The sequence below is a fragment of the Punctularia strigosozonata genome (assembly GCF_000264995.1).
Source record: "Punctularia strigosozonata HHB-11173 SS5 unplaced genomic scaffold PUNSTscaffold_10, whole genome shotgun sequence".
Lineage (NCBI taxonomy): Eukaryota > Fungi > Basidiomycota > Agaricomycetes > Corticiales > Punctulariaceae > Punctularia > Punctularia strigosozonata.
In genome coordinates this window covers 551,231-578,666 of record NW_006767442.1, presented here as the reverse complement: position 1 = coordinate 578,666, position 27,436 = coordinate 551,231, and the positions used below count along the sequence as shown (strand labels likewise).

At 54.2% G+C, this 27,436-nt stretch overlaps 11 protein-coding genes across 11 annotated transcripts; 7 read left to right on the top strand and 4 right to left on the bottom strand.

The window, feature by feature from the left end:
- Positions 1 to 63: 63 nt before the first annotated feature.
- On the bottom strand, positions 64 to 1,974 carry PUNSTDRAFT_72468 (glucooligosaccharide oxidase; the record flags this gene model as incomplete). The annotated part of the gene is made up of 8 exons (XM_007385969.1): positions 64 to 148; positions 202 to 383; positions 447 to 554; positions 611 to 832; positions 889 to 1,191; positions 1,250 to 1,370; positions 1,423 to 1,663; positions 1,713 to 1,974. The coding sequence occupies 8 exons, from the start codon at positions 1,972 to 1,974 to the stop codon at positions 64 to 66; spliced, it is 1,524 nt and encodes a 507-aa protein (XP_007386031.1).
- Positions 1,975 to 4,894: 2,920 nt separating this feature from the next.
- PUNSTDRAFT_121726 (uncharacterized protein) lies at positions 4,895 to 7,522 on the top strand. Its single transcript, XM_007385968.1, has 3 exons — positions 4,895 to 5,474; positions 5,529 to 5,802; positions 5,859 to 7,522. The coding sequence occupies exons 1-3, from the start codon at positions 4,918 to 4,920 to the stop codon at positions 6,609 to 6,611; spliced, it is 1,584 nt and encodes a 527-aa protein (XP_007386030.1). The 5' UTR covers positions 4,895 to 4,917; the 3' UTR covers positions 6,612 to 7,522.
- Positions 7,523 to 8,475: 953 nt separating this feature from the next.
- Positions 8,476 to 10,089, top strand: PUNSTDRAFT_53986 (uncharacterized protein). The gene is made up of 6 exons (XM_007385967.1): positions 8,476 to 8,774; positions 8,837 to 8,951; positions 9,005 to 9,168; positions 9,225 to 9,390; positions 9,441 to 9,580; positions 9,632 to 10,089. Exons 1-6 carry the CDS (start codon positions 8,717 to 8,719, stop codon positions 10,006 to 10,008), a joined length of 1,020 nt encoding a protein of 339 aa, XP_007386029.1. The 5' UTR covers positions 8,476 to 8,716; the 3' UTR covers positions 10,009 to 10,089.
- A 382-nt stretch (positions 10,090 to 10,471) lies between these two features.
- On the top strand, positions 10,472 to 11,257 carry PUNSTDRAFT_72882 (dynactin subunit P25; the record flags this gene model as incomplete). The annotated part of the gene is made up of 5 exons (XM_007385966.1): positions 10,472 to 10,516; positions 10,572 to 10,756; positions 10,807 to 10,945; positions 11,000 to 11,102; positions 11,157 to 11,257. 5 exons carry the CDS (start codon positions 10,472 to 10,474, stop codon positions 11,255 to 11,257), a joined length of 573 nt encoding a protein of 190 aa, XP_007386028.1.
- A 365-nt stretch (positions 11,258 to 11,622) lies between these two features.
- On the bottom strand, positions 11,623 to 14,428 carry PUNSTDRAFT_121723 (uncharacterized protein). The gene is made up of 19 exons (XM_007385965.1): positions 14,253 to 14,428; positions 14,109 to 14,141; positions 14,046 to 14,054; positions 13,939 to 13,981; positions 13,820 to 13,882; positions 13,643 to 13,772; positions 13,483 to 13,583; positions 13,317 to 13,410; positions 13,175 to 13,261; positions 13,048 to 13,124; positions 12,876 to 12,990; positions 12,721 to 12,816; positions 12,606 to 12,666; positions 12,510 to 12,544; positions 12,322 to 12,452; positions 12,167 to 12,267; positions 12,031 to 12,110; positions 11,841 to 11,973; positions 11,623 to 11,788 (listed from the first exon to the last, which is right to left on the bottom strand). Exons 1-19 carry the CDS (start codon positions 14,329 to 14,331, stop codon positions 11,733 to 11,735), a joined length of 1,524 nt encoding a protein of 507 aa, XP_007386027.1. The 5' UTR covers positions 14,332 to 14,428; the 3' UTR covers positions 11,623 to 11,732.
- Positions 14,429 to 14,921: 493 nt separating this feature from the next.
- PUNSTDRAFT_39288 (uncharacterized protein) lies at positions 14,922 to 15,485 on the top strand (the record flags this gene model as incomplete). Its single annotated transcript, XM_007385964.1, has 2 exons — positions 14,922 to 15,160; positions 15,200 to 15,485. Coding segments are annotated over 2 exons (525 nt in total), but the record flags the coding sequence as incomplete, so codon positions are not given.
- A 635-nt stretch (positions 15,486 to 16,120) lies between these two features.
- On the bottom strand, positions 16,121 to 17,983 carry PUNSTDRAFT_90188 (Clavaminate synthase-like protein). Its single transcript, XM_007385963.1, has 3 exons — positions 17,692 to 17,983; positions 17,496 to 17,643; positions 16,121 to 17,441 (listed from the first exon to the last, which is right to left on the bottom strand). The coding sequence occupies exons 1-3, from the start codon at positions 17,791 to 17,793 to the stop codon at positions 17,179 to 17,181; spliced, it is 513 nt and encodes a 170-aa protein (XP_007386025.1). The 5' UTR covers positions 17,794 to 17,983; the 3' UTR covers positions 16,121 to 17,178.
- A 322-nt stretch (positions 17,984 to 18,305) lies between these two features.
- On the top strand, positions 18,306 to 20,708 carry PUNSTDRAFT_127289 (heat shock protein). Its single transcript, XM_007385962.1, has 3 exons — positions 18,306 to 18,382; positions 18,437 to 18,823; positions 18,880 to 20,708. Exons 1-3 carry the CDS (start codon positions 18,323 to 18,325, stop codon positions 20,419 to 20,421), a joined length of 1,989 nt encoding a protein of 662 aa, XP_007386024.1. The 5' UTR covers positions 18,306 to 18,322; the 3' UTR covers positions 20,422 to 20,708.
- Positions 20,709 to 20,940: 232 nt separating this feature from the next.
- On the top strand, positions 20,941 to 22,543 carry PUNSTDRAFT_127288 (kinase-like protein). The gene is made up of 7 exons (XM_007385961.1): positions 20,941 to 21,092; positions 21,150 to 21,158; positions 21,208 to 21,239; positions 21,296 to 21,574; positions 21,633 to 21,984; positions 22,043 to 22,267; positions 22,325 to 22,543. Exons 1-7 carry the CDS (start codon positions 20,961 to 20,963, stop codon positions 22,487 to 22,489), a joined length of 1,194 nt encoding a protein of 397 aa, XP_007386023.1. The 5' UTR covers positions 20,941 to 20,960; the 3' UTR covers positions 22,490 to 22,543.
- Positions 22,544 to 22,780: 237 nt separating this feature from the next.
- PUNSTDRAFT_71852 (leucine carboxyl methyltransferase) lies at positions 22,781 to 24,110 on the top strand (the record flags this gene model as incomplete). Its single annotated transcript, XM_007385960.1, has 5 exons — positions 22,781 to 23,125; positions 23,176 to 23,311; positions 23,375 to 23,682; positions 23,732 to 23,880; positions 23,939 to 24,110. The coding sequence occupies 5 exons, from the start codon at positions 22,781 to 22,783 to the stop codon at positions 24,108 to 24,110; spliced, it is 1,110 nt and encodes a 369-aa protein (XP_007386022.1).
- A 56-nt stretch (positions 24,111 to 24,166) lies between these two features.
- PUNSTDRAFT_136395 (uncharacterized protein) lies at positions 24,167 to 26,515 on the bottom strand (the record flags this gene model as incomplete). The annotated part of the gene is made up of 11 exons (XM_007385959.1): positions 24,167 to 24,251; positions 24,307 to 24,414; positions 24,465 to 24,553; positions 24,613 to 25,484; positions 25,539 to 25,654; positions 25,708 to 25,796; positions 25,850 to 25,980; positions 26,027 to 26,079; positions 26,131 to 26,207; positions 26,258 to 26,452; positions 26,507 to 26,515. The coding sequence occupies 11 exons, from the start codon at positions 26,513 to 26,515 to the stop codon at positions 24,167 to 24,169; spliced, it is 1,824 nt and encodes a 607-aa protein (XP_007386021.1).
- Positions 26,516 to 27,436: the final 921 nt, after the last annotated feature.

Here is a 27,436-nt window from a genome sequence, read left to right as displayed (position 1 = left end):
TAATACTGATGCTGTACTCGAGCTGAATGTCAGTCCAAACCGAACTGGTCAACATGAACTGTATCAGTTTGCTGGCGTGATAGCTTGCTGAAAGTCAAAGACATTAATAGGGTCGTATGTCTCCTTGATCTTAGTCAGTCTTTGATAACTGCGAAGAACGCGAACTTAATGCAGGCACAACGAAGAACGAATGTGACTCACTGATTCTTGTAGTAAAGATTATGCCACTCTTGCACTGAAAGGCGATCGTCATCGTAGTTGGGATATGCGCCAAAGAGCCAGCCCGGAGGGTTGTTGTCGGTGATCGACGCGACCATCCCGTCAAGAAACCCGAAGCCGTCTTGTGGATACGGAGGAAGCCCGTTGGCTGAAGACGCGTAGAACTAACAACAGCGCATGGGACGTCGGAATCTTGATCCGAAACGCGATGCAGGAGCAGCACGAACCTGGATGGTGAACAGCTGATTGCGCTGGGCGAATGCAGTCGCATCTGGCGCAACAGCATTGATAGCACTGTCTTTACCTCCCCACTGCTCGATCTCGACGAACCAGTTCTAAAGCGGAGCACTTTTCGGCATCCCTGATACCCTCAAGAAATCGGGCGGCTTACAGTGTCAGAATCGAAGCCTTCGTTAGCGAGATAATCGGCGAATGCTGAGAGCGACTTGTCGCTCATAGGTGAGTTGGAAGGAGTAGACAACGATTTGACGTAGAACGTGTCGTGTTCCGCGCTCAGGTTCTGCCCCTTCGTCGACAGCGGCTGGCTGCCTGCAAGGTTCTGAACCGACGCAATGTATGACCCAACCTCGACAGAGACGGTCGGGTTCTTCGGCTGTATATAGATAATTGAGTTACGGATAGGTCAACGGAGGAGAGGTAAGATTGTACCATTTGGGACAAGAACGGTTGGATAACCTGGCTGAAAGTACTATTCGAGGCGTAGTACGCTCCAACGAGCCGCACTGACACCTTGCCTTTGACGCTGCCCTTGCCCAGCGTGAGCTCCGCCCCAAAGTCAGTCGGGATACCGCCGCTTGCGGCGTAGTCTTGCCACACTTCAAACGATTTGGCCGCTGCACTACTGGTAAGATCCCATCCATAAGTGAAGACCGTGGTCGACGGTGGAGCGGGGAAAGTCCTAAACGTGTATGAAGTCACAATGCCGAACGATGCTCCCGCGCCTCTGAGTGCCTGCAGGGAGCAAGCTGTAGCGTGAGACCCAATAAAAGGCGATGATTGATGCACTTACCCAGTAAAGATCGGGTTCGGATGACGCCGAGGCAGTGACTATACGTCCGTCAGCAAGGACCACCTCGTGCTCAAGCACATTGTCAAGCGCCAACCCCCATTGGCGTGACGTGAAGCCATATCTGAAAGATGTCAGATCGGCGGCGGAAATCCGGCCAGTGAAGGGTGGCTCACCCTCCGAAAAGAGCATGACCTCCTATGCCGACGTAGGCACATGTACCATGACTCATGGCTCGCTTATGGTCGTTGAGGCCAAGAGCAATATCACCCAATCTGTTACCAGCGCCGACAACGGCGTGACCAGTGGATGAATCAACAGAGATGTTATTGAACCGGCGTAGGTCAATGATAAGATGTCCGTTTTCCGATCCCAGAGAGTATGCCACATAAGAGTGGCCACCACCTCGTGCGTTGACTAAGCGACAAATGAGGCGAGGAACATCAACCAGAAGTTATTGACTAACCCGAGACATTCTCAGCGCGACCTGCGAGTACCGCTTTCGATACTTGTTGTGTCGTAGACGGGAATGCTATGGCCGCAGGTATATACTCGTAACGCTCGTTGAACGCTGCTGCAGCGAGTGGGAAACCTGCGTCGCCAGGGAACAATGCGTCGACACCCGCAGCTGAAAGTCGAGCACGGAGATCTCCCAAGGCTAGAGGGATGAGGTAGGAAGCCAAGTACGCCACCGACGTGAAGGACCAGAACCGGTATTTCTGCGTCATCTTGATGCGTGTCGGCGTTGTCTGGAGGGGAAATCCCTTCAGTCGGACCTGGCTCACCCCGGCGCGCTCTATATATACCCATGAATATCGGAAAATGAAGGTCAGTTCCGGACCTACCGTGGATTTTGTCAGGGGTGTCGGGCATGGTTAACCGTGAAGCAGCGCTTCTGTGGTATCAAAAACGTCATGACTAGCGACCTCCTGAGTATACGCGATTGATGGGGCGCGTTGGATGATCACATCCGTATATTTGCAATCAACGCGGCGGATTGAATGGGTTCTTCCCGTCTCCCGATGTAGCGGTGGGCGGGTTTTGACGTTGTGGACCGACATTATCGGAGGTGCGGACATGGCTACAAGGACTGTTGTCAGCGAACGACTGTTCATCGCAACGGCTGTGAAGCGAAGCTGAAAGACCTCGACACCGGATAGAGAACGCCACCGAGATGCCTTACATAGAACCGGCGCGAGAGTGCGGGAGATGCGGTTTATGTATCTCCCTCCAGATTCGCTAGTTCAGGACATAAGCCATACTGGGGAAAGCTGGTCCGGCTTTTTTTTGGCCTACTGCGCTGATAGACCGGACCATGACAAAACGAGATAGATAGCATAATCACCACGCAAGACCAGATTCGGCGCTGACACAAGTGGTAGGTAGTTTGCCACCGCCCTCTTCTCCGTTCCTTGTCAGGGTATTGAAGCCAGAGCCCATGTTTCCAGACATGTAGAGAAACACGGCGAGCGACGAGCGCGCAGATCGTAGATCGCTGAATAGCCAGCAGCAGTGCAGCAATATGAAGTCGTCGGATAGTGCGAGAATGATCCGTCATGCACACTCGGACCTATGCCGTAAATCCAACAGGTATTTGCAGGTATTTGCTATGAAACCTCCGCTGTGTTGCTGAAGTCGCAGTGGATGCGGAATAACTGCGCGATCAACTTGCGGTGGCATGATGTTGTGGCGTAAAGTGTTCGACAAGAATGATTACGTACTCCCGCCTCAGCATTCTTGACCGCCCCGGAGCCTCCGATGTGATGCATCGTTTTGTATCGCACATCCTCTGTCAGTGTTCACAAAGCTCCGGACACAATCCAAGGTGTCAGCCGCCGGAGGGAGCGGGACCACGTCAAGGACTTGACCGCATACTTGCCAAGAATCGCGCGCTCCCAAATCGTATAGATGCAACGACGCAGTGATTAGGATGGCCTAACAGAATGTATTTGGGATCAAGGCGGCATAAGGAGATATGATCCTTGATTGAGGACGCCGGCAAGGAGACCCGACGTGCGCTCTCGAGATCATGTACGTGCGCGATCTTTGGACCTCATGAGTCATAGCTGATCCAGACTGATGGTGCTTGTAGGCATGGGTGTACGTCCAATCTGGATTAGCAATTGCCCTTTAACCCATGGATTCAGTTATATTTGAACCACGATCGATCCGCCGGTGGACGCCCATCAAACTAGCACGTTCCTTGACTCATTCGAGGTCGACGGCGACGCGACTCGTATGACATTGGACTTGAGTCGGCCTAAACTTAGGGCTTCTTGACTAGCTTGGTTGGCCTCTGGAGTCTGGACCGTGCCCTCAGGATCGTTCGGTTGGATCCTCCTGTTTTCGACATTGGCATCACTCGAGCTTGCGCGCGCGAGGACGTCGCAAAGAAGATGATGCTGCTGTGGTGCTGGGGTCCTTGGAAAGGTACCTTACCCCGTGAGCTCATGGCACATATGCCGACCATCGCCTAGTGGTACGGGTTGTCCTTGCCATGCGGGCAGCGTTACAGGTGCAGTCCGGGTTATACTACAACACTCGCCGCGCAACTGCTGTGGAATGGTGAAACAGTGAACACTACGACAGAAGACTCTATATGTATATATGCTCTACTACTATGTTCATTGATAGTATATGTTCGATGCCACTCGGACTAAACTCGAAGCTTTGCGATCGTCGTGTCTTCCTCGCTATGGGCTCATGAGAGGTCTGACCGGTGACTGAATAGACCCCGGGCCTGAGCATACGAATCTCGGGGAAAGTGAGGGGGTCGAACGCTTAAATGGGAGTGCGCAGCAGCTTCCCGAATCCTCACAAAGAACGAGCAAATGTGTACATGACTCTTTAATTGGCTATCATAGTATACAAGCAAGGAGATGTTACGCGCTGAATAGCCAGTCGTGCCCGCAGGTGTCAATATGGTTCCTCTAGTGCGCACACGATTGGAAAGGAAATGGCGGAGGTGCGATAAGAAGCCCCTCGGGCTTTCGGGGAACCCTGAAATCGCGGTGGTTGTTGCTCGTGACAACGCGGGGCATGTCCTGCAGGCTCAGCTGGAGAGCGGACAAACAGATGTAGTTGACTGCATCATGAATCTGATATCTGCAGAGCATGCTTGCGTGCTTTCATCAAGGACGTGATGCACAAACTGCAAGATACTGCCTTGATACTACTGCCCTCGGAGTTGAGGTAGTGCCACCCCCCGGTTTCGGTGACCATTCTGGGCGCGGCATTGGAAATTCACGTTCCCAGCCCTTCTGGAAGGATCATTGATCGCAACTTGGGCAGCCCTATTCCGGGAACGACCGCTGCCGTGAGTGAGGCCAGCTATGTATGAGGGTGGGCAGGGAATGAACATATGCTCGACAAGCACAAGACAGGGCTGCACGGAGGTATGTCGGCTGAGCGTGTGCCCAACGGTGGCCGGGGCTGGTGGAAGCCGCACTGTCGCCGGAAACGGGCGGAAGTAAAGTTGCGAACGTCAGTTCGCAGGTGAGAACCGAAATCAAACCCCCCAGGGCCGACATCAACGCCCGTCCGTCCCAGAGATTGAAGCCTATCTCCTACTCTACCTTAGACTTTACACCCCCACCCCACCCAACGCTGTCTCCAACGACGACCTCCCCCACTTCCTCTCCACCGTAGCCGACGCGCAACTCCCGGTAACCATGTCTCGCCCGACCCTCCTGCCCATGTCCCAGTTGATCGTCAACGACGCCCCGCTGCTCTCGCCCGTCTCGTCCCCGGTCGACGTCCAACACCCGCCCATCTTCGATTCGTTCTCGTTCCAGTACACGAACATTGCGTCCATGCCCACCGCGCTCAAGACGCACCTCCGGGGCAGCCCGGGAGCCGACGGCAGCGATTCCGAACAGGCGACGCTGTGCCTCCCGACCCACCAGGTCTTCGACTTCGAGCTCAATTCGCCGCCCGAGGCGCATGACGACGTCGACGCATCGACCACGCGCGGAAGCCCCGCTCCGTCCGCAGTCGGCGACCTGCCGACGCCCGTTGCAGGCGGTAAACGCGCCGCGAGCAACGGACCGGGCGGTTCGGGCAGCGCGCCCAAGAAGCCGCGTGGACCGGAGGGCAGAGTGACGACGAAGGAATTCATCCCGCCCGACGTCAGCGGCCTCAGCAAACGTGAAGCGCGACTGGTCAAGAATCGCGCGGCCGCATTCCTCAGCCGGCAGCGCAAGCGGGAGGAGTTTGAGCAGATGGAGATGTCAGTCTTTCTCAGCGAGCCACTTCTGATCACGACTTGACATATCGCCCGCAGTCGCGTCGCGGAACTGGAGCAGGAGAACGCGCGGCTTCGCTCTGGCTCGCCGCAGGACGAGGACCTCTTGAGTGAGGTTGAGCAACTCCGCGCGCGATTGGCGGCCGCTGAACAGCGGGAGCGGGAACTTAATGAGAAGCTTACTCGGACGGAGCAAACCGTGAAGATGGAGCACCTCGAGCCCGAGATGCACTCGCAGACCATGATGTCGCGCTCGCCCAGCCCAGCGTTGCAAAACCCGACGCACCGCTCGGCCGCGAGTTTGGGCCTCATGGTATGTATCCTAGCTACGACACTACGCGAATGCAGGGAGCTAACCTGTTGCCCAAGGTACTGCTTTGCGCGTTGCCCACGCTCCTCTCCGTGCATCCCCACTCGCACGATGGTGGCTCCAGCTTGCCTGCCCGGTTCTCGTTCCCTCTGTCGTCGGTTGCCGCCTCGCGGGCGGACGCCTTCTCCGCCTTCGTCCCCGCCGATGTCGACCTCGACTTCGGAAGCTTCCATTCTTCGTCTATGGACATCGACTCATCCGTTTTCGCACGCCCATCAAGCCCGATTAAGAAATTAGAGTTTGCGGACATGGAGGGTGTCAGTGAGGCGCTCGGTCTCGGCGGCCTGGATATCTCGTTCGACGCAAGCCCTGTCGAGGACGGCAGGATCCGTGTGAGGATACACAATCCTTCCTCTGCCTCTGCCGCCTCCGCCTCCGCCGCCGCCTCGTCTATGCCCTCAAACGCCGTCAAGGCGGAGCCGTTCGCGCCATCCATGTCGTGGTCCTCTGACACGCTACACAACGGAGATGCTGATCCACTCGGTCCATTCTTGGGCGTCCCGGCGTCACACGGGGACGACTTCGAGATGTCAATCGGTTCGCCGTTCGAGCAACACTTCGCGTTCGACTCCGGCTCGGATTCTGGCGCGAACGACTTTGACGGCATGGGCATGGGACTCGGAATGGGTGCTGCGGGACTCGGTGCGGCCGGTAGCGCCTCGAGCAAGAGCAAACGCCGTGTACGGATTGCGCTGAAGAGCATGCCCAAACCCGGTGGTGAGGGCGGCGAGTGGGAGGTGCAAGTCTGCTGAGCTGCCTTGGCCGGGTACGAAGATGAGGGGAGGAAGAAACGCGAAGAAGCAAAATTACGCGAATAAATCGGGCTAATCTCTTGGATGTCTCTTGTCCCTTTACCCCTTGGTTTCGACTTCGACATTCATGCCCTGGAGGTTTCCATGTGGAAGACGGAGTGTGTTGGCTTACGTGGTCCGACTTGGATATGCTGTCGCCGTCCTCTTTCTTTCTCACCAAAATACTCGACCAGAACATTTCGATCTTCGGTTCCGGCGGCTTTTCCCCTTATGCATGTTCTTCTCCTTTCGCTCTCGCCTTCATGCTCTTTGATATGTGACTCGACCCTCTATGCATCGCCTCACAGTCCGCTCGTTGTTCCGTGCCTTCTTCAACCATTGACTTATTTGCGAGCCTCCGGATCTGTGTACATATGCGCCACCTCCTTGCTTACGGCTGGCGCTCCCTCCTTCCTTTACCCCTTTCTTCGCTCATAATACCTTTTTCACGTCGACCCCGATTACCACGAATCTTTATTAGAAACGCCACCCCCCTCTCAGCCTGGAAAAAGTACGATTTTTCGATGTAATATGGGAGGATGGGATTATAGGATACACAGGATACGCGGATACGTACATATATAACGAACACATCGCTTTCCCATACATACCGACTTGTATGGAATAGCGGCAGACAAATTATTTATCAGGTCACAGACCCATACCCAATCATTGGAATTGCGTTGAGTCTGATTGTGCCTTCATCCTTGTTGGGGATCCGGAAGGAACGGGGTAGTACCACCGGCGCGTCGCGTTCAATGATGTTCCCTTACCAACAGTGGGACTCTGAATTCAAAGCGTACCAGGCCCAAGGTCTCCATGTGATATGGCGTATCCTGTGCGGTAGGCTACGCCCAAGAGTGCACGCGCTCAAACCGCCACAGAAGTCAGTAACCTGACTTGAAGGAGTATATGACATTGCTACCTCCAGTCGGCTCTGATCAAGTAGCCTTCGAATAGCGCAAGGCTGTACTCGGATTCGAAGGGTCCGGATCGCATCGTGGAACAATGCGCGCGTATCGTAGCCATTGAACCAGACTAAACATAAACGTCGACCATGGGTGGCAATTCCCGTACTTCAGGTGGCAAGCCGCCCATGTTTGCGTGCAAATCGCCTTGGAATCGCCTGCAGAGGTCACCAAGAGTGCGGTATCCTTGGACACGTGAACATGCGCAGAGCTGAAGTTGGCCACGGCTCCACGCCACGAGGCAAGTTTCAGTGTTATATCTGGCAGGGACTCGCTGGAACACATACAGAATCGCATTGCCTCGACCTGAGTATATGTAAGAGTCCGCGGACGGGCAATGCCTGGAACCATGACACAGATCAAACAGACCAGAGGACTGACAAGGCAAGCAAGTAAGACAGGTACACGGGGTGTCCATGGGGCGTCACACACCTTGGACCAGGCCCTCATTCGACGGCGCAGCAATGCTATGCCCCGTATCTCTGCGATTACTTATACTTACTACCATAGAGTATAGCTCCATTCGGCTATGAGGACTTGCGCTCTGTTGACGTGCGATGGCGCACGCCGCACAAGTCAGAGTCTCCGTGAGCTTTGGTGCACATCGACCGGCGAGCAGTCTTGATATGACGCCCTGGCGATAAATGATCGTCCAAGACGACCAGGAGATTAATGACTATGTCACGAGAGGCGCTGAAGACAGGGGCAACCAGCCATGTTCAAGTTGAAAACAGGAACAAGGGGCAGCACTTGCCAAGCACAATGACCAAGGCTAGAGCCGGCGCGGCGTTACATTTGCCGGCGTACAAGATAGTTAAACGATTGCCACCTATCGATCTCCCAGGTCTGGTACGTGCCTGACAACAGGACCCTGTGGGTGGTGTTCGCCGCAAGTGCGTGCTTGCGGACACTCGCGGTCCCCGTCTATGCAAAAAGTCGGTATGTCGGCTCCTCCGTGGCCTCGGAACCGGAAGCTCGCTTGCATCCCTGGACCTGGCTTCCCTCCTGCCGTCTCTTTCTCCTGCTTCGTCGTCGTCGTCGTTCCGTCCCGTCCGACCGGTGCGCCTCGGGAGGCGCTACCAGCAGCATACGCGTGCAATGTCGGTCATGAGCGAAGCCGACGCGTACGCGACTGCGGTCGTCAATCGCGTTTGCGGTGAGTGGTAGCTCCGATCGGCTTGGGCACGTCAGAGTCTGACGTGCGCGCCGTCATTGCAGTCGCGTCGCTCGCGTTCCTGGCGTACGACATCCTCCTCACTTTCCCCGACGAAGTCGCGCATATATGGACCAAACCGCGTTTCTCGTTCACGAAATGGGTCTTCCTGGTGCTACGGTACTACCACATCGCTTCGCGTGATCTGCAAGGCTGTTGACTGCTGTATGCAGGTATTACACCCTGGCCATCGTTGCCGCAATGACCTTGGTTTCCGCCGGGCGGGGATCAGTGACGCGCCTTCACCACCCGCCGTATTGCTCCCCATGGTACTCGTACCAGGCTGGCTCGCTGCAAGTCGTCATTGCCCTGATGGAAACTATTATGATGTTACGAGGTGCTCATTGCAGTGCTTATCTGCGGCGAGGGAGGAAGCTCATTCGCAACTCCTAGTATACGCATTGTATAATCGCAGCAGACTCGTCGCGGTGCTGCTCGTTACCCTGTTCATCGTCGAAGAACTGGCGATGGCCGCCTCACTAGCGTTGTTCCTGCCCAAGCTACAGTTTAACGAATTTTGCATCGCGGAGACCATTCCGAGCGTCGCGGTTCTCATTGGGTACTGTGCGTCGACCTATGATCGACATGCCTGACTGACGTTGGTGACAGGGTCGCGCCCATTGGATTCGAGCTTTTCATGCTCTGTCTTACATGGGCCAAGGTCATCAGAATGTCGCGTCTCCTCAGACACGAAAGGATGCTTTTCCTACTTATCCGCGACGGAACATGGACATTTCTCGTTGTATTCCGTGAGTTCCCCGTTAGACGTTCTTATGAACCAACACTAATGTGGCACGCAGTCACATTCGCATTGAACGGGCTATTCTATCTGATCATCGCTGGCCCGCGAGGAAGCATGATGTGGAGCTGGCAGTTCACCATCTGCGCGTTTGCGGGCTGTCGGCTTGTGCTGCATATGCACACCGCCTCACCCACCGCGTCAGGCGTCAACCGCCTGCCCAGCACCTTGCTCTCTGCCCGCCGCAGGTTCGGTTCCACGTCTGAAGCCTTATCGTGGGGAGCAGCGCACGGCGATGACGATCTCCATAACGGATACGTCCTGACGACCTACCTCGGCGAGACGCCCAGTATCCCGGCTGACCCTGTGACGGAGACGACGGACCGGATCGATATCTCCGGCGGACGGTTACACCCCCATTCTGCAGGAGGACCGTGACCTTGGCCACGATGGACTCAGCACACAACGACAATCCCTCATGAGGCTACGGGATCGTGCATAAGGTCACACCGAATTCGTGTAAAACAGCCATCGTACCAGTCGCCGGCGGAAGATGGTCGACGTACACGCTTACTCCATGTGCTGGTATGGAGCCTGAACCACGAGCGTTCGACGCGGCGTTGCGCGTGGGGACGGGGTCAAGAGAGGATCATGAACGGCCATGATCCACATATTATACAATCGACAGCTAGAATGCGTAGATCAAAAGACATGTAATGCACTGTATCGACCTACTATGTAATATGTATATTATAATCCGTTGTGCACGTATGTTCTCTGAATCGCCGCCTCACCCTGGAATAGGCCTAGCTCTTAAACCGTCAGCGCGTAAGCCGCGACGCGCAACGACTTGCTTCTGTGCTCTGTGCTCGACGCATCTTCGAAACGTTGGACGGGAAAGATGGACCCGCCAATATACTACTCTCGTGCGGAGTACATCGAAACGGTCTAATCCAGCATGTCATAGTCACTCGCATAAGCTCATGCAAGAGGGTGCCCAGGACACAGGGAACAAGGTCTCGCGTCGGGCGACTATAGCAGGGCCACAGAATATCATACTCGGCGGGAAGACCATCATTGCGAATGGTGCCATCATCCGTGGCGACCTGCGACGAACAGGACCCGGGCACGCGGTCGTCATTTCGCTCGGACGATACTGCCTGGTTGGCGAAGGTTGCGTTATGAGGTACGCTCCGTCCTCTAATTCATTTCCCCCGGTTTAAGAGCGTTGTTGAGGCCTCCGTACAAGACATACCGCGGAAACTTCAATTATTACCCCATGAAGATCGGCGACCATGTCCACATTGGGGCGAACACGGTGGTCGAAGCGGCGACCATCGGCAACCATGTAGAGATCGGAAAGAACTGTGTTATCGTACGTGAACTATTTTGCTCGTCTGTTGACGAAGAGTCAGTCTAATGCAAGTAGGGCAAGTTCACCATAATCAAGGACTGCGCCAAGATTGCCGACAATACAGTGGTCCCACCAAATACTGTAATACCGGCACTGTCGTTGTTCGCTGGTTCCCCAGGTACATTAAACATTGTGTTTGTTTATATGAGCATTGCTGAATACGGACTCTAAGGGCACTTCGTGGAGGACCTCCCCGAGTCTACGCAAGAGCTGATGGAGGCCCAAACGAAACAATATTATACGCGATTTCAACCGCTTCCAGCAGAACGTTGACCGGGTCATCATGAAGATACCCAAAGCACCCGTGACACGCAGTACCGCTGCACACATGCGGTGATAGGGACAGCATGCAGCAGTCCGCTATATGCGAACGGCTGCCCACTGTGACTGCGTCAGCCAATGCGGAGAGTATGATATACCTTGCAAGATATACCCCGCGACGTAGACTTGCCACGACGGTCGGACGAAACATAAATACTTACTGCAAGTGTATGTCGAGATACCGCTAAGGCACCATTCATGCTGCGCCAGATATCTTGAGCCTCAAAAGCAAATATACTTAACCCCAAGCATTCCGGGTACAAGGCTTTAATCAATGATGCTCCGGGCGCGGAGCCCCCGCATGTGCATCGTACTATGTGACGTATATAAATGAAACTGGACGCAGTTCTATTGGAGTACATCTCAACGAGATAGCATACGATCGGATGTCATGTCTATATATGAATGGCGCAAGTGCGATTCAATTCTACAACTTCGCCTTCGAAACTACTTCCTTCAGCCTTGCGTGCTGCATGCTCTCGTCTGAAGCGATGGTCAGCACTGGGTTCCGCAGAACGGGTGGCTAAGGACGCACAGTTGGAGTCGTATAGCCTGTCTCCAGGAACGGCAACGACATGCGAATGGATATTACGCGCGTCGACCATTTCTGGGACTACCTCTTTCAGGGTCCGCGCGCCGATGAGACGCATGTTCATCTCAAACTCATCCTTCGTTGTTGGAAATGTTAGCTAATCCGAGCTGTGACGGTCGCGGAATCGACGTACGTGCAATATCTGCAAAGCCTTGTCGATGCCATCTTCGCCATAGGCCGAGAAGGCATATATGAACGGACGCCCCACCCCGACTTGTGATCAAGGCACCGAGTGAGACTCTACATCTGGATTTGATATGATCGCCCACCTGCTGAGGCGCCAAGGGCGATAGCCTTGAGAACATCGGTAGCTCGTCGTACACCGCCGTCGACGAATAACGCAAACTTGTCATTAGGGAACGTAAGCCCCCTTGTCATCAAAGTGAGCGTTTTCTCAGAGGAACGTGCTAGGAGTAGAGTTCACCGTTTCTGCTTGAGCATCTCAGTGCACTCGGTGAGTATCTCGATCCCGGAGCGTGCGAAGTCTAGTTGACGTCCACCATGGTTGGAGAGGACGACGCCGGCGAGACCACGATCGTATGCTTCGAGCGCATCCTGTCGTGAGAGATCCCGTTTAGCAAACAGGCGAGTAGACGTGGAGCCAGCACCAACCTCCCAGCATTGCACACCTTTCAGGATCAGAGGCACTGTGAATTGACAAACAGTCATAAATTTGCTATGTCCAACGAGGCGGCGATGAATGCATACTCTTGGTGATGCTCTTGAACCAGTCGAGGTCTCCCCAGTTCAGTCCCGGATCGATGAATGACTGAAAAACTACCCGTCACTCATGGCAAAACAATAATAATGAATGTATACACACACTGATCGCTCTCGCAGCACCCTGGCTACGATCAACCTTGTCGTTCGACTTGCTTACCTCGGCCGGGTCCTCTGCATCGAACTTCTGGCGCATGTCCTATCAGACGCATGTTAAAATCAGTGAGCATATAGGAAACGTCAAACACTCCACGATACCTTCTCACGTCGACCCAGTTGAGGTGCGTCGACTGTGATGAACAAAGCTTTCACGCCGCGCTTCTCCGCATGTTGGACGATTCGTTTGGTAATTTCACGATCCCGGTTCACGTAGCTGAGCACACATCAAACTTGAATCACCCGCACTCGAAGATCGGGCAAAAGAGCTCACAGCTGGAAGAAGAGCGTTTGACCGGGCTGTGCAGCGTCGACTATCTCGTCGAATGAGCACGAGGCGAGGGTTGGGATCTATATCACAATATCAATACGGCACTATGACTTCATGCGTGTATGCTCACCATTTGGATGACCCCATGTTTAGCGGCTGCGCGGGTAAGGTTGAGTTCCCCGTCCGGATGTCCGAGTTTGCCGAGGGCGGTAGCGGTCTGGTGAAACTCGTAAGTGAAGCGACGACACATTCGAGAACAGCGATATGCGTACGATGTATACAGGCATCGAGGACTTGTGGCCCAGTATGGTCGTAGACCAGTCCACTTTCGTGACATCCCGTAAGATCCGAGGGCGGAACCAGATCCTGCGGGCGACACGGATAGGTTCAATATAGAGTTAACTCCGCATGGTGTTATTGGCACTTAAGCCAGCCTACCGGTGGTACGCCGCGTGGTTTTCTCGGTTCGTAATCTCATCATCTGCTGCTGAGGAGTAGTATGCCCAGGCTTTCTCCGAAAGGAGAAGTTTGGCGATGGCCTGTTACGCGACAATAAATCAGCTACAAAATCTTTGGTGGCTGGACGAGGTTGCAGTACCTCGAAGTCGTGGAGGTTGAGGATCTCGTCCAGTGAGGGCCGTCTGCTGATTCGCTCCAGACGGGCTTTCTCCGCATCCGTGATCGTGACCTCGACCTTCTCGACGGTACCAAGGTCCACCTTCCCTAAGCTAAGGAACCACGTCAACTAAAGCCATTATGGGACGCTCAAACATACTGCTTCTCGGGCGGTAGGTTGGAGGTAATGGCATCCGGGGGATGTATTGGTTCGTATTCAGCCCTGTAGATCTATGAGACATGCGCTAGGCATAATGATCTGCGGTCTAATGCACATACGTCGCATCCTTGCCTGCATATTTCAGGATGATTTTACTCCCGCCTTCAGGAAACACCATATCGGTTCAGTAATCATTGTATTCTGTGTTCTGTCAGCAACAGCGCACCGGGATGATCTGTATGCATGTTTAGGATATAATGATATTTAACCGAATTGCATGCATGCATACCGTCCAAGAACTCCGTTACGTCGTAGACTTTGCCTGGGAGGAATGTGAGTGATATGTTGTCGACAAGCGCGGAAGAACAGGGGCCAATCAAGTACGCTGAGACCCCTCTCCTCTGGTGTTTGAACGGAGGTTTGGATCACTTACCATGGACAATGATCCAGCAGCTCTCCCTCGAGTTATGTTGCGCGACCTCCTTTCCGGAAAACACCTTCTCCTGGGCCATGCTCAGAGCAGATCGTCGTACAGTCTGGAGTGAGTAGGATGAGGAGTGAAAGAGCCTTGGCGATTGTCGCTGGCTTATCCAGGTGGTGGTGTGTCGTAAGAGACGTCGTGGGTGAACAGGAGACCAGGTTGAAGGAAGACGAGTGAACGCGATGGCGGCCCGCTTCCCCGTGGGGTCGGCATCGGCAATCCGTCCCACATGATTGCACGAGACACATTGGTCTACTGACCTCTATCATTCCGTCGTCTCCGCAGGGGCTCCCGAGGACGGAACACCGGCCGCCTTTCTCACCACGCCCTAACCCCAAGACCGGGTTATACACAGCGTCGGCGTTGCTCGCTTTTTCTCCGACTTGGAGGGATTCTATCATGGCGAGCATTCTCCGTCTACAATGCGCTCGTGCCTCTAGGCTCATAACGACTGCACGCGTCCCAGGGTGCACACCGTGGTGGCCCTCCGCGTTAACCACCTTCCCGCGTCGCCATCCCTCTCTGCAAGAGTCACCGTGCCGCGCCTTCCACTCCGCGTCCCGGCTACGCAAGGAGGCCCCTGCTGGATCATCTGCTGGCAAGCATTCGTTGCCAGATGTCATCTATATGGGCCCAATCGCCCCGACGTTGCGTCGCCTCAAGATATTCTCGCTTTCCTCCCTGACCCTCAGCTTCGGATTCATACCTTTCCTCTTCATCGTCGAATCCTCCCTACCATTCGCGGCGCGCGCCACGCTCGCAGGCGTAGCCATGGCCACCACGAGTGTATCTACTGCACTCGTCGCCTGGTGCACGCGACCATACGTTGTCAGCCTTCGGCAGCTCGCTTCACAAGACGTGTCCGCGACAGGAAACGCCGCTCAGTCTTCGGATGGAAGTGCCGAACTCGGCGGAATCGAAATGACGACTCTGACGCTCGGACTGAATGAGCGCCGCACCCGCGTTTACGACACGGCCTTTCTCGTCGATTCGCGCAGGCCTCTGTCCAAATGGGAACTCGCCAAAACCGTCGTCATTCCCGACGCCAGCTCAGCCGGCGTCGTTCCCGGGACCGAAGAAACCGTAGCAGAGACCTATGCCGATGGCGGTGTGATTGGCAGATGGATCGTCCGTTGGGGCGAGGATGGCAATGGAACCTGCCGACAGGAGGGGAAGATGATTAGGTACGAGGCGCTGTCCACTCCATGCAATCAAACCATCCGAGGAAGGCTGAATTGGTGGTGCAGACAGTTCTACGTTCAGGAGGAGCTTCTTGATAGACCCGTGCGATAATGTCATCATTTACCAGCAATTCTCATACCGGGCCACGTTAGCCCCTGCATACCGTCGGTCGACCCGGCTCCGTCGTTTTGCGCGCATCAGATCTATCCCCGAATGGCGATACCAGCAATAGTTCGTGTTCAGCCTGCCAAGGTGGCCTGGACTGGCGTTCGTTCTGTATATGAACGGGGCGCAGCCTTTCGGCAACAGGGTGATGACACGTGATGCTACGTGCTCTATATTAACCTCTTTGACCCCAGTGTGCCAGCAGCCGTCAACCATGCAAGTCGTCTGCTCCCCCCCCACTCAATGGGTCGTTCCCGTCAACGCTCAGGCGCCATACGCATATCCGATGCGTCCATCGTCCGGAGCTCAAACAGGCGCTCTGAAACCTACCGGGTATAGACGTGTACCGAGCGGCGTCGTACCTCGAGACCCTCGAGAAACCACGCTTTCATCCACCAGCCTCTACCCCCGTCCATTTCACTCTACACCCCGGCCATCCCCTGCGCCCTCTCCAATGCTCTCAGGGACGTATACACCCCCGAGCGCCAGGAACTCCCCAGCACGGAGGGCCATCGATATGGCTACTTCATACTCTGCCGTCCACTATGGGAGTACGCCGCGTCAGCCTTCTAATCTAGCGCTGGCCGGCCTCATGGATCTCCCCAACGAGTTACTTGACGAGATCGCCTTGTACTTGCACCGCGCCAGGGATTTGACTTCCCTTCAAAGAACAAACCGGCGCTTGGCGGAGATTGTCGTGTGGAGGGTCCGCGCCATCGCGTTACAGCCCCGTTCTGATCTTCCCGCCTTGTTCTGGGCGGCCAAGTGGGGATACGCTGGATTGTTCAAGCTGGCTCTGCAACATACACATTGTTGTTGTCCCCTGCAGGGCTATGCGTCTACGTCGGAAACAGAAGGACCCGGTGGCCATGACAGTGATGGGACCGGTTGCGAGATTCATTTCCGGCACATCCTGGACCGCGAGTTCTTCCGCTCTCCCTCTCCCTCCCCACATGTTTACCAACCGTTCCCGTCTCATCACAACTACGCCGGGGCTCACGTCATCGGATGTCACTTGTTCAGCGGGGCGCTTATTCACTTCGCCGCCAAGGGCGGCAATGTCGAAGTCATGCGCCTGCTCGTCGAGCACTCAACGGTCGGCAGGCCGTGGTTGAAACGCAAGCTTCTCGCGCTCCGATCCGCCAGGCTGGGCACTCCCTTACACATCGCAGCTGCCTTCGAGCGTAGGGAGGTGGGCGATCTGCTCATGGATTTTAACCTGGATCTCGATTTCGAGGACCATGCGGGGGCGCCGCCTGTGCACTGTACGTACTGCTGGCATACCGTGCCCATCTTCACTTTGCTAGGAGATTCGGGTGACAATATATATGCGGAACCCGTTCGTTGCACAGGATATAACCAGTTACATCTAGGCTGACTGATTAGGGAGCTGGCGTCGAATCCATAGTTATAGCGCGTGCGTCTCGATACATCGCAAGCCCGGGTTAAGTATTGATTATTGCGTGTTATGTATGGAAGTTCGTAGTGTGTTGATGATCGCTGTGTTAAATCGTGACGAAGTAGTGGCATTTCACAAGAACCAGGAGTTAACGGAAATGCTCTTCGACAAACTTTGCACGCTATGGTAGAAACCCCGCGGTATGAACAGTATTTCACCGGGCTGCACGGTGACCTGCCAACTGTCCTTCAAGGCGGAATAGAACAGAGGGTACGCCTCCGGATCCGGATTGGGACAAGGAATGACGGAGGTGTTACGTTGAAGATGGCTTGGGGATAGGTATAGTTGCGCTGATGCTGATGGCGGGAACACGCTGATCTGTTTGATTCCTACCACTGCAACATCATAACATGAGTGCAGGGTAACGTTCGAGCCAGCGACGGACCGACCTTGGCAGAATAGATTATGGTATGGGTCGCGATGAATCGGAGTGAATGTTCCTTCGGTGCCAATCCAGAGATTTGTTCGCCATTCATCACCTCGTCCACTACGCGTGAAGATCAGTGGTGGTTTCAGGTCATCATTCAGCGATGGCACCTGCAAGCTTGTCAGCAAACGAAAATTCCGTGCAGATTCACGACCTACGTCGTCTAACAACCCATACTGTGCCAGGTAACCTGTCCAAGCCGCGTCTTCACCAGTGCGCTCGCGTTCCATAAACGCTTCTATGAAAACGTCGAAGGGCATCTCAATCTTGTCCCATGCACGCTCTCGTTTGCCAGGGACGTTCGCAGTGTTGTATCCCGGGGAAGCGCGAGAGCCAGGCGGGATTTTAGACACCTCTACGGGTACGAGCAGATTGCGAGTCTCGGCCCTTTTCAACGACGAAAAATCTCTCCACTTTTTCAGCGCGGCCCATGAGTCAATAACCGAATGCAGGATGCACGGCACGTTTGAGTTCAAGATGGACTCGCGGAACGCGGCTAGACTAAGATTGCTGCCATCAACCCTGAGTACATCCCTGGGTGTACCCTGCGCGTCCGCGTGTAGAGAACGTCGACAAGAGGGGATTGAGACTGGGCGATGAAGCCGTCGAAGGGAAAGCGCGGTCGACATGCGAGAGGCAAAGTGTTTTCATCCGTAATTGCCTTTTATGGAAGGGTCGGGACCCGCCGGAAGTTTCGAGAATGACACGCTTTATGTAAGTGCCGGCGCGACCTCAAATTTCTCAGCTGTGACGAAGCGCTTCCCCATCCTTTCCCTTCCTCCTCCCGTCATGTTCACCGCTGCTCGTGCATCCCTTCGTGCTTATGTGCCTCGCGCAGGCAACTATGCGGTGTGTCCCCTGTCTAGTGTCACACCGAGTGCATCGTTAATTCCTTCTCCACAGGGCATCCCCCGCTCGCTCATTGCGCGTAACATGAACTCAAAGGTTTCCGGCCCCGTCGTCGGTATTGACTTGGGAACAACAAACTCTTGCGTCTCCGTTATGGAGGGCAAGACGTCCCGAGTCATTGAAAACGCCGAGGGTGCCCGGACGACGCCGTCCGTCGTCGCGTTCACCAAGCATGGAGAGCGCCTCGTCGGTCTTCCTGCGAAGCGTCAGGCGATCGTGAACTCCGCAAACACCGTCTTTGCGTTCAAGCGCTTGATCGGTCGGAAGTTCTCGGACGCCGAGGTGAAGGAGGACATGAAGCACTGGCCATTCAAGGTCGTGCCGAAGCCGGACGGCAGGCCAGCGGTTGAGGTGGAGAACGGTGGCAAGACCCAGCAGTTCGTGAGTTAGATGTAATCCTATTCGCGCTTTCATCATGCTAACGAGCATGCATCTAGTCGGCTGAGGAGCTGTCTTCGATGGTTCTCGTCAAGATGCGTGAAACTGCGGAACAATACCTCAACAAGCCCGTGAAGCACGCGGTCATCACCGTGCCGGCGTACTTCAACGACGCGCAGCGACAGGCGACCAAGGATGCCGGCCAGATCGCCGGTCTCGATGTCCTCCGTGTCATCAACGAGCCCACCGCGGCAGCGCTCGCATACGGTCTCGACAAGAACGACTCGTCCGTTATCGCCGTCTACGATCTTGGAGGTGGTACATTCGATATTTCTATCCTCGAGATGCAGAAGGGCGTCTTTGAGGTCAAGTCGACGAATGGTGACACCCACCTGGGTGGTGAGGACTTCGACAACGTGCTCGTCAAGTACATCCTCGACGAGTTCAAGAAGGAGAGCGGCATCGACCTGTCGGGTGACCGCATGGCCATTCAGCGTGTCCGAGAAGCTGCTGAGAAGGCGAAGATCGAACTTTCGTCAACCTCGCAGACCGAGATTAACCTGCCGTTCATCACTGCCGATGCCTCCGGCCCCAAGCATATCAACAGCAAGCTCGTTCGCTCCAAGTTCGAGTCATTGGTCGGACCTCTCGTGCAGCGCACTGTTGACCCGTGCAAGAAGGCGCTGGCTGACGCTGGTGTGAAGGCTAGCGAGATTGACGAGGTCATCCTCGTCGGTGGTATGTCTCGTATGCCGCGGGTCGTCGAGACCGTCAAGTCGGTGTTTGGCCGCGACCCCAACAAGGGCGTTAACCCCGATGAGGCGGTTGCTATCGGCGCTTCTATCCAAGCTGGCGTTCTCGCTGGCAACGTCACTGACATCCTGTTGCTCGATGTCACCCCTCTTTCGCTCGGTATCGAGACTCTCGGCGGAATCATGACTAAGCTAATCCCCCGCAACACCACCATTCCGACGAAGAAGACTCAGACCTTCTCGACCGCCGCGGATGGCCAAACTGCCATCGAGGTGAAGATCTTCCAGGGTGAGCGTGAGCTCGTCCGCGACAACAAGCTGCTCGGCAACTTCAACCTCGTCGGCATTCCGCCTGCACCCAAGGGTGTCCCTCAGATCGAGATCACCTTTGACATCGACGCCGACGGCATCGTGCACGTCACGGCCAAGGACAAGGCGACGAACAAGGACCAGAGCATGACCATCGCATCCAGCTCAGGTCTCAGCGATAAGGATATCGAGCGGATGGTCGCCGACGCGGAGCAGTTTGCGGAGCAGGACAAGGCTCGCAGGGAACTGATTGAGGAGGCCAACAAGGCGGAGTCCGTATGCGTGGACACGGAGAAGGCGATGAACGAGTTCAAGGACCAGCTTGACACCGCGGAGAAGGAGAAGGTCGAGAAGCTCGTCGGTGAGCTCCGTGAGCTCGCCACCAAGGGCCAGGCTGGCGATGCGTCGTTGACTGCGGAAGGCATCCGCGAAAAGATCAACGAGACTCAACAGGCATCCCTTGGCCTGTTCCAGAAGGTATACGAGAAGCGGGCCGCGGAGAACAGCCCCGACGCCTCGAAGGAGGAGAAGAAGGAATAAACGCCTTTGCCTTTCACCTTGCGATCCGTCCTCGCATTTCGTCGTCTTCATTCTGCTTGCATCGCAGTGTCGCCTACGAACCGCACGCTGCCCGCATTCTCACTCGTTCACGCCGCATACTCTAGACTCACGCATATGTTTTAAAAGTACACCACTCTGCCTATAGTTCATTTCGTCTGCATGCTTTCGATCACGTACCCCCTCTCAATATTGCTACTTATGCCTTGGTGTAGACGATTACCATACGCTAATGATCTTCTGTCAAGGCAATGTATTGGATTGAAAACATTTGACTTCGAGTGATGATAGAGGTATTCGACCCTCCGACTTGACGTTGCAGACTCAGAGGCGGAGCGCTTACATATGAGGCATTTCCCGCTGCGCTCGTTCCCCGCTCCGCCACCACCGGACCTCAATCACCTGATACTGGATCACCGGCGACCTCCAAGTGCCGGCTGTACAAGGAATGCGGGGAAGCTGTTCGTCCCCGACGCAGCACATAACCTAGCCCTTACGGTTCAAGTTGTTCCCTCGTCGAGATGTCTAGCCCTCGGAAAGTTGGCGGGGAATATGGCGAGATACGCGCCAACATCGACATTGCGCGTCTTAACCAATATTTGGAACGGCATGTCCCTGCGGTATCGCAACCGGTGGACGTAAAGCAATTCAAGGTGCGTAAGGGGTTATGTGGTTCGTCTTCCTCAGTGTGTCTCATCGTTCTGTGGTAGTTCGGTCAGGTGAGATTGTTGCAATGAACGTTTCAGACCCGTTGACGACCGCTCCAAGTCGAATCCCACATACTTCCTCACCGACGCAAGGTGCATAACTCAACCTGGCACCGAGATTGAGCGACCCGTTGATCATGTTGTGAAAGGCAAAGACGATTCGTGCTACGCAAGAAGCCCGCAGGAAAGTTGCTGTCGCCCACAGCGCATCAAATTGAACGAGAATTCACCGTCCTCAATGCCCTCCACAAACACAATACCAACCCGTCAACGCCTGCCGAACGTAAGGTTCCCATACCCGAACCCGTTATCCTGTGTGAGGATAGCTCGGTGATCGGGACGCCGTTCTATGTCATGGAATTCTTGGACGGGCGGATATTCACGGACGTAAGGATGCCCGGTGTGTCGCTCAAAGACCAGCGGGAATGGTGCGCCTACCGCCTGATGAAGGACCTCCGCGCTATTCTGACCATCTCCTCACGCCAGTTGGCTTTCTGCCGTTGGCGCTCTCGCCAACCTCGCCTGCCTTTCTCCCGCAGATGTTGGGCTGTCTTCGTTTGGACCCTCGTCGGATTACTTCCCTCGGCAGATAAAGTCCTTGACGAAAGTGTCCCTCGCGCAGGCGGAGGCGGTTGATATCGAAACTGGCCGAAAGACCGGGAAGATCCCCCTCTTCGACGAGATGATCACATGGTATCGGACGCACCTACCGGACGAACGCCGGCTGGGGCTTCGGATTGTCCATGGCGACTACAAGCTTGACAATCTGATATTCCACAAAACGGAGAACAGGGTGATTGGTATTCTCGACTGGGAGCTCTGTACGCTTGGCAGCCCTGTACGTTCTCCACGGTTAATTCTCTTCCGCGATATGCATTCACACTAGGCGACCGCAGCTCGCAGATCTTGCCAACTTGACTCAGCCTTGGAATGTCGAGCCTTCATTACTACCTCAAGGTGTTGATCTAACGAAGGCGACCCTGATGCGTACATTCAAGAACCTACCACCAGAAGAATTGGCCGTTTCTCGTGATGAGCTGGAGGCGCGTTTCTGCAAGATGACGAACCAGCCGTTCCCACTTCAAGATATGGTGTTCGCTCGTAGTTGGATGTTTTTCCGAGTACGGTCCCTGACATCCCTGCTATGCTCCACACAATGACGAAAGACGTGATTCCAGCTATCAATCATCTCGCAAGGTATCGCGGCGCGCTACGCAAGAAGGCAGGCAAGTTCTGAGAACGCCAGTACACAAGTAGCGATGTTTCCTATCATTGGCCGGATGGCAATCGCGATCCTTGAGGAGGCGGACTACTCAATAAAGGCGGAGAAGTCGAAGTTGTAGTCATATCTCGTGCGGCTGCACTCATAGACAATGGAATGAATTTCTCAGTTTGCGACACGATGTTTCTTCATACCACTTCCTCCTCGCCTGCCATGCGCTGCACCTGTCACTTGTCCTGAACCAATACATCGCGATGTACCATTGCCGGCTTTGTGGGTTCGAGTGTGTTTCTGAAAACCGACATCCTGTTCGTGAATGGCGCCGAGGTCGCGAGCTCGGCAAGCGCTTCATCGCGCGTTCGCGTCAAACCTCCTTCAATCATCAGCCTGCCTGAGCTTCAGGGTACTACGCATGGCCTCATCTCTGTCGTTTCCTCAACGTACTTCGCGGTCTATCGCTGTCGGTCCCCAACGCGACAAGGACGCCGCGGTCCGCCAAACAGACTCTGATGCTGCTCTTGCGAGGCTGTCAGCGGTCAAACGAGGATATTTGCACGACCCTTTCATCGCACACTTGGTTCCGCGCCCCGAATTTCAGACGCCTCGACCACCGTTGATCAACATTGGTACCTATCTGCGCTCCTCTGCCTTGGATGAACTTGTGGACAGATGGCTGGATCTGAGCTTGCAGCAAGGAAAGCAATGTCAGATCATAAGTCTCGGTGCCGGCAGTGACACGAGATTTTGGCGGATTGCCGTACGACACACACTTCGCCGGTGAAGTGTCTGCTCATAGTTCTTCAGTAGTCTGGGCCCAAATCATCGGCGCTCGCCTCGTATGTTGAGCTTGACCTGGAGGAGAATGTCGTTAAGAAAGCGAAAGCGATCCGCAAGAGTATAGAACTGAGTACGGTCTTGGGCGATGCGGAGCAAATACAGATCAGTGAATAGACATCCGTTCCCGTCGATTTCATGCAAGTCATATTGATTCCATGACTATCACCAGGGAGAGGGGGCTGCGAACTTCATGCTCGCAAATATCACCTGCTATCAGCAGATCTTCGCAAGCTTAACACTCTCAATCAACTTTTCGAATCACAGCAGACAGGCGAAGCTCCGTTGCTCTCACCGGGAATACCTGTCCTGCTGATATTTGAATGCGTACTCGTTTACATGACCCCGGATGAATCAAACCGTCTCATCGAACGGTTTGCCGATTACTGTCAACCGACCCTCACTCCGCTCGGTGCGGTTGTCTACGAAATGTTCAATGTAGGAGATTCATTTGGCAGGGTCATGCTCAACAATCTGAGTGTATGTGCTGTGTGCGATACGTGGATACGACATGGCTGATGTTACCCAGGCGCGAGGGATATCGTTACCCGGAGCCACACCATATCCGTCGAAACAAAGCCTTGCCGCCCGGTTTCTGCAACACGGGTTCACTGGTGCTCATGCACTGACGCTCCGCGATGTCCGATACCTCTACATCGATGTACGCGAGTCTGAAAGGTAAGACACCGTCGCAGTTCGGCGGAGACATCGTGTTTGACCTATACCTACTTCTCAGGATATCCAAACTTGAGATGTTGGACGAGGTTGAGGAGCTTGATCTAGTTCTAGATCACTACGCTATCACATGGGGGTACAGTTCGCCAACTGCAGATGCAGCATTATGGTCAACTTGGGCGTTGTACCCAAAGTCTAGTGTACAGAACGATCATGACGAGGAGGACCTGTAGATTGCGCTCGCATCGATTTGTAACCACATGTATCAGTAGTGTCCTTCTGTTGCTGCTCAGCAAAGCTGAACAGCGTTGGGTTGTGGCTGCTCCAATGCCTGGAAGTAATCTTGATTCACGAGGGGCTCATGAATATTGTGACTAGCGTATGCATTGCTCTCAACAACCAATATAATATGAGGACGACGGCGCTTACCAATCCTCCACGTGTTTCTTCAAGTCATCAATGGTTTTCGGTCCAACTTCCGAAGGGAGGTCGATGCAATGGACACATTGCCATTTCTCGAGTGTAGATTCAACATTCCTGTGCAAGGGGTTAGGATCCGATCGCTCCTGTCATTGGTGATGCCTGACTTCTCTAAATTTCGGGCGCGCTGCGCATCTTCCTCTCCCAAGCGAGTCCACGCGATGTCCCTGTTATCGTGAATTCGATGGTGTCCAATCTTTGCGATAGGAGTGACAATCAGAAGTATCCCCCATGCATGAAGAGGTGAGTGCTTACAGTCGTCCTCCAAGGCATCACCTTGTGACAAAACCCACATGAAAACCGGTAATCCAGTTGTTCCATCTCTTTTGCGGTCGTCGTGTCCGGATTTAAGCCGCAAGATTTGAGCAGCTGTTCCATTGCTCGCTCCGCTTCATCATGCAGGCTCAGGCACCCGGGCGACCATCGCTGTCTGCACGCTTGGTCAGAAACGAAGTCTGTCGAGCGTTCCGGAATATTATCAGTCCAAAGGTATTCTGCCACACCCGTGGACTTCATGAACTTGATGCGCTTGAACCGCCTGCTACACTCGTGCGCGAAGACCGATGGGTAGAAAAGGGGCTTGATCGGGAAGGTATGGACGAAGTCGTAGCCATCATCAGAGTCAGACCAAGTGCCGTAATCCGCCCATGACATCGAGAGCGGTTCGCATTTGCTGCAAATAAACACAGTTTTGGCCAATTTGAGCCGGTTGAGCATAGCGTCGAGAACATCCGGGTCCGGCTTGGTATCGTCGTTGAAATCGGTTGGGCTCGCGAGTCGCATTTGTTTGCGGACTTTCCTTGCAAGCATCGTGTCGGCATCGACTCGCCAGCGTGTGGCAAAATTGGGCACGGCGTCAAAGGCAGCATCGAACGACTCCGGTGTGATCGTGTTAGTGTCCGGGGAATCTATGATGGCTTTGACTTCGGGGCAGTGCACGAAATCTGCAACGTCGGGTAAGAGGGGGAGGTGTCCTTCCTGCTTGAGTAGATTGATCTTCCAACGATTGAGAGCCACCCCAGCCGTAAGCCTCCTTGCGTCGCGAAGTGCCTCTAGATCGCGCACCAAACGTTCCCGTTTGACGCCCTCCATGACTTCCACGAGCGATGCACAAATGTTCTTCCATCCTAGCGTGATTACGGGGATTAGGTGTGTGCGACTGAGCGTATATAGGAGCTCACCTCCTTCGGTCAATTTCTTGCTTATCCTTACGAGCTGATGATGACGCAGGAGGTCAGGAGGCCGCATTTTCTCGATATCCTCTCCCCACCCCATCTCCGTGAGCCTCCTGACCACTCTATTTTGTCATCATCAGTAAGGAGGCAATCGCTTCGTGGTTCATGTACTCACTCTTCGTACCTCTGATCGCGAATGCCGGCAAGTACTACAGCACGATCGCGATTACGCGACTCTGACCATTGTTCGCAGAGTTTAGCATGCTATATGCAGGCCGTGAGCATCGTAGAAAGAGCACCGATCAAAAACCACGCACTGCATTGATGGCGTTCACACGATCGCGAGCTTGCTTTTTGAAGACTTCCGCTGCTGCATCGTCCATTTCTGACACCTGTCTACAGAACTCCTCTCTTACGGACTTGATGAATATATAACGATAATAATACTCTGGTTGAAACGTCAGCTAGGACCGAACTAACGTTTATTCACATACTCGTTTGTCGAGAAGGTATGAATATGCCCTCGTAGTCATACCGTTCCTCCAGTCTATTGAGAATATGAAAAATCCGTGAGATTGGTGAAGAAAGATGAACGCACTCAGATTTAACGCAACGGGGGCATGCACGGCAACGAAGTCGCCACTCAATTTTACGAACCCCGGGGCTGTTGCAGAACTGCGAATTGTCTGATTAAATTGTATGCGCGGGGTAGAATGGACGCTCACCGAACATAATGGAGCGAACGCGAGGCGAGCGTATTGCGGCTCGGTCATGTCTGGCGGTAGATCCGGCAGATCAGGAACGTTAGCAAAAGCCGCCCTCCAGATAAAGACAGACGATCGGCGCATAAGCAGCGAGTGGAAATCCTTGGACGTCCAGGAGAGATGAAGAACATCCAGTGGTTGTAGATGTCCGAAAATCTGTAGCTGCATTATCAACCTCTGAAAGGAAAACTGAGTTTGCACTGTGCGTACCTCTTCCATGACCTCGATCGGCAAAGATAACACACCAGCGAGCCGTCCAACTATTCGCCTTCTCTTAGGCTTCTCAGGCTGTGAATCGCCGCTCTTAGTTAGGGTAGGCTTCCTGCCTCGTTTCTTTCTGTTTTTGAGGAAGAAAGGGATTAGTTAGATGCGCTATGCAATATGAAAGGTGGATGTTACGTCGTTTTCTGGGCATCGTTAGATGCATTCGTTGCAGTAACGTCCTTCATGTGGAATAGGATAGGGGCGTAGGTAGACAAGAGGCGAACGCGTGCGGCAGGAGACGCGCGCGAAGGCGATGATTCTGATGTGTAGTCACGTGCATCAGAAAGCCGATTCATGGTGGCTATGCTTCCTGTTAGTATTCGACTTGTAAGTTTTAAATGTAACTTAGCTCCGGTCTATTAGGGGGTACCCGGCATAACCAGCGAATAGAGACATGAAAAGCTCTTGTGTGCGGGACTCCGATATCTCGCTGCTAGCAATTTTGTTCGTCTATGTAAGTCTCACCCGTCAATAATGAGCACAGCTTAAATCAGACATGCAGCTCAAAACATGTACGTATGCACGGCTACGCCTTTAACGTATTTATTCATCAATGATACTTGCTGTTGGTCGCACATTGGTTGAAGTTTGGACTATATAGTATGCACGTAGGCATATATGGAGATAAAGTAAATGCGGTACCTCCTGGCGGCTCTGAGATATGATTTGCACGGATAAGTGTGCTGTTCGAGTATAGCTCTATTCTTACCACTGTGGTATACAGCTTCAAATCGATATTTGGACATCGTACTAAAGCAGTGCATTCATATTATCTTGTATGAATTATGATTATAGGTGGTCTCCGCCGGCTCTGGGACACGGGAGTTCCTGTTTCCATGCGCCCGGCGCCAGCGCCGTCGTGCACTGAAGTTTGTC